The sequence below is a fragment of the Chrysochloris asiatica genome, unplaced genomic scaffold, assembly GCF_000296735.1.
Source record: "Chrysochloris asiatica unplaced genomic scaffold, ChrAsi1.0 scaffold00341, whole genome shotgun sequence".
Lineage (NCBI taxonomy): Eukaryota > Metazoa > Chordata > Mammalia > Afrosoricida > Chrysochloridae > Chrysochloris > Chrysochloris asiatica.
In genome coordinates, this window is record NW_006408859.1 from 491,329 (window position 1) to 495,795 (window position 4,467).

Sequence of the window (4,467 nt, forward strand, 5' to 3'; positions counted from 1 at the left end):
TTATATATAATATATATATAATTGTCAAGTTACTTTTCATGAATCTGTGTCAGTGTATATTCTTCTGTCCCTCTCAGCTTGGCTTTTGAACACACTGCCTTTGAATATTTCCCAAGTCCTAGGGATGAGACATGGAAGGGAGGAGAGTAGTCCAGCTAAGACATCCACTAAAACTTTCTGTCAGATGTTGTAAAAGTATAGAAGTAAGCAGAAAAAGCTACTCAGCCGAGAGGGACAGATACCAAGGAAAGTTTAGAAAGGAGTTTGTGAAGGGCATCGTGAACCTTGTCAAAACCCGTTCTAACAACCCCCCACTTAAGAAATACTTGTGTTGGGCATTTCCAAAGGGACACCTTTCTTTGACAATTTGCCAAATGACAAGTTATGTGCCTGAAAGTAGCATTCACAAATAAAAGAGTTTTTCTGAGTCCCAGGAGATCACTTTTCATTTGAATAAGGCTTTGTTTAATAGAGCAGTTCAGCTGTAATTCATTTGTTCATTTGGCCATTTATTGAGGGCCTTCTCTATACTTAGGCCCCTGGATGATAGGAATACAAAAGAATTCGTTGCTTTCCCTCCCGGACTTTACAAGCTAGATGTGAAGAATAAGGAATATACACATGAAAAATAAAAGTAAGAATGCAAAGCAGTCCATAATTAAGTGCCATAATGAGGGCTAAGCACAGTTGATTAGTAGTTTGGAGTAATGGAGATTTTCTCATAAAAATGGGTGAGAACTAAGATGATTAGAAATGAGAGATTTGCTTCAGATAGTGCTTGCTTTGAAAAACTTCACCTTAGGGGCAGATGAGCAGCTTTTACTGGCTCCCACAAACGTTTTTAGCATTGCAAGGCTCCAGCTTTCTGTGGGCCTATTTCACTGATGCATATCTCTGAGCTATACCCAGGCTTCCCTTCTGTAATGCTGAGTAGTTTAATTACTCTTGGTGTGGTGAATTGAAGAAAAGCTACTGGTAGCTTTATTAACTCTTTACTAACATTTTTACTAAGACCATTACATTTAAATAAAGTGGCTAGATAAACCTTGGTTATTATTATACAAATAGCATAGAATTAAGCCTACCATCTATTCATCTGTTCTGTTTTGTTTGGGATTTCAGATTCATGGAAACAACTACTCTCACAAAGTGGACATCTTCTCTTTAGGACTGATTATGTTTGAATTGCTGTACCCATTCAGCACTCAGATGGAGAGAGTCAGAGTAAGTACCATCGGCCTGCCTCCCCACCCCAAAATGTTTTTTTGAAAAATGGAGGAGCCTAGAACTTACAAAAGAATGATGTTTAAAAGAAGTTTAAGTTATTCTTAAATACCAGCAGTCTCATTAACCAGAAGTGAAAGAGGTCTTGTGAACAAGACAGGGAGAATTTGAAGACTCTTGGCTTCCATTTAAAGCTTAGATCTTTAAAAATTTGTTTAATGGAATTGTTTCTTGTTGTCGCAAAAGTCCTGTACTCAATAAACTTGGATGAATGCAAAACGAGGGGAAACATAGATAACATGGGGGTAGGAAATGAGACAGTGATGTGGCAGAGGCGGGGCAGCCCCATCTGAGAAGAATTTTCCAGAGGACAAGCTACCACACACACATCCATGTCAAAGCTGCCAAATTAAACATAACTAGCTTTTCTTTTTCCTTTCAAAATCAACTATAGCCGTATCTTTTAAGACAGATAATACTAACAGTCTTTTAAAAGTAGTCACATTCTTCCCCATCCTCTATTTATGTTGTTGTTGTTGTTGTTAAGTGCCATAGAGTTGGTTCCGACCCACAGCGACCCCGTACAGGGTTTCCGAGGCTGTAAATCTTTACGGGAGCAGAAAGCCTCATCTTTCTCCCGCAGAGCGGCTGGTAGTTTCGAACTGCTAACCTTAAGTTACGCAGCCCAATTCGTAACCACTTCGCTACCAGAGCTCCTTATCCTCCATTCATGGTCACTGTCAATTCTATTCCATGTTGTCCCTGGTATTTTCCTTCATACTTCCAAATCTTATGCCCCTTTCACCATTTCTTTTTTTAAGTTTTTATTGTGCAGTGAGTGGTAGTTTACATGGGAGAATATCGACTTTACACTCATTGCTTCATTGCAATGATTACTATTGCCTCCATGCATCATCATTCAACAGTATTTGCTTCTATTTCTTCTGTGGGTTTTTTTTTTGGGGGGGGGGGGGTGATGTACACTAAAACACTCAGGAATATATAATCATTTCAGCAACCAAACGGCACATTCTACAAGTCTGCCTTCTGGCCACCATCACACAGCCTTTCTCTTTCCGTGAGTCTAGAGTCCTCAGCTGCTCTGTCTCTCCATGTCTTCATCTCTACCCCATCTCTGGCCTTTTCACCATTTCTTAATGTGTCCATTTTAGATGTTGTCTGTTGACTTCTGTCCATGGTAGAACAGGGTTTAATTATCCCATAGAACCAAAGTATCTTTGGTCATCATAGCTTGTCATCAAAAGGGCCTACCAAGTGTTTTGTTCATTAAACAGGAAAAAACAAAAATAGATAAATTTCAGAATACCAGAATATAAAAGTATTCAGAAAGGAAAATAAGACAAGTCCACTATATATAAAAGATTAGGAATTAGAATGCCATCAAAATGAATGTAGTTATAAGCATATTAAAAGACACTAGCTAGAAAATGGAAAGGTAACCCACAGAATAGAAGAAAATATTTAAATCAAAGCAGCATCATTCATAACAACCCTACAGTGGGAAAAGCCTTTATGTACATCTATGAATGGACAAACACAATGTAGCGTACCCAGCCAATCAGTGCAAAGGAATAAAGTACTGAAACATTTTTTAACCTTGAAGATATCATGCAAAGTAACAGAAGCCAGACTCAAAAGACACATGTTTTATGACCAACAGTCAATTAGTGGTTGCCAGAGATTAAGAAGTAGAAGTTTAGAAAGTGACTGCTTAATAAAGTCAGGGTTCCTCTTGGTGGTGATAATGTTCTGGAATCAGACAGAATCAGACAGTGGTGGGGCTTACAGAACATTATGACCACTCTAAAATCACTGAGTTGCCTGCTTTAAAATGGTAGATTTTATGTTAGTGAATCTTGCTTCATAGGATGAGCCTGTGAATATTGTTCTATGGAATGTTAGATAATATACTCTGATTTCTTTTCTTTCTTATACAATCCTTCCCACCCCCCAACCCCAAAAGTGCCTTTTCTCAATTGCTTAGTTTTGGAACCATTGTTGTTAACTTTTAGCTGATGTCACGTGTCAGACAATATTTTCTCTATATTCAACTACAGCTGTCCTCTCGCTTTCTTCCTCAAGTTTTTCTCAAATCTGAACTGGTTACTCTCTGAGCTTTCTATAAATGATCATTCAAAATATGCTTCCCTACTCTGAGTTGACTCCTTATAAGTTACGTGTGAAAGTTAAATTTGTAGAGTCTTTGTTGTTGTTGTTAAGTGCAATCAAGTTGGTTATGACTTATAGAGAAGAGACCATGTACAGAATTCCCAAGGAGCAATTGGTGGGTTTGAACCACCAACCTTGTGCTGATGGTACAGCGCCAGCATAGTTTTAGCTGAATGTAGAAGTCAAGATTGAAAATCATTTTGAAATGGACAGTGTTGTCTCATGTCCGTCTAACTTCTAGTGTTGCTGTTGAAAAGCTGATGCCATTATATGGGACCTGTTTGACCTGTTTGATTTTCCTTCCTGGAAACTTTAGGGCTTTGCTTGGTATTCTGAAATTTAACCCTTTCATTGATTGGGCTTTTTCACCCTTAACACTTCAATAATAAGTCCTTTCAATTTGACGATGTGAAGCCTTTGGTTGTAGCAAATATTCTTACTTCTTTGATAAATTCTTCTCTAATTTTTCTTTTTCCTGGCACTCTTGACTTAATCCTGTAATGCCTTAATTTTCTTCTTCCATTTTCCATCTCTTTTGTACTATTTTCTGCAAGATTTCCTCAACTTGATATTGCAGATTTCCTACTGACTTTTTTATTTGATAATCCAATTTAATGGAGTAATGACTTATGTGAATATTTCCTACTGAACTTTCAAAAGTGTATTTTTATACTGTATTTTAACACAATTGACTTGGTTTTCTTTACTAACAAAGAATATACTCTTTCCATATCATATACACAGAGATTAGAAGGTAGTACAAAAGCTTATTTGTCCACTAGAAAGCAAACTATGTTGTCAATATGTTGTTGTTGTTGTTTTGTACCTTCGAGTCGGTACCGACCCATAGCAACCTTCTTTTGCACAGCAGAACAAAACACTGTTGATCCTGGGTCAACCTCACCACTGTTGCCACACTTGAGTCCGTTGATGCTGCCACTTGGCTAATCCATCTCATTGGGGGTCTTCCTCTTTTTCTCAGACCCTTCACCTTACCAAGGAGCTATGGTAGCGTAGGGGTTACGAATCAGGCTGCTAACCTCAAGGTCAGCA

At 38.0% G+C, this 4,467-nt stretch overlaps 1 protein-coding gene across 2 annotated transcripts in view; it reads left to right on the forward strand.

The window, feature by feature from the left end:
- Nucleotides 1-4,467, forward strand: part of EIF2AK3 (eukaryotic translation initiation factor 2-alpha kinase 3) — a 141,552-nt gene that overhangs the window by 121,860 nt on the left and 15,225 nt on the right. For both annotated transcript variants that reach the window (XM_006875852.1, XM_006875853.1), the window contains exon 15: nt 1,123-1,224. In XM_006875852.1, the coding sequence (XP_006875914.1) occupies nt 1,123-1,224 (102 nt within the window). The remainder of the gene's footprint in view (nt 1-1,122; nt 1,225-4,467) is intronic.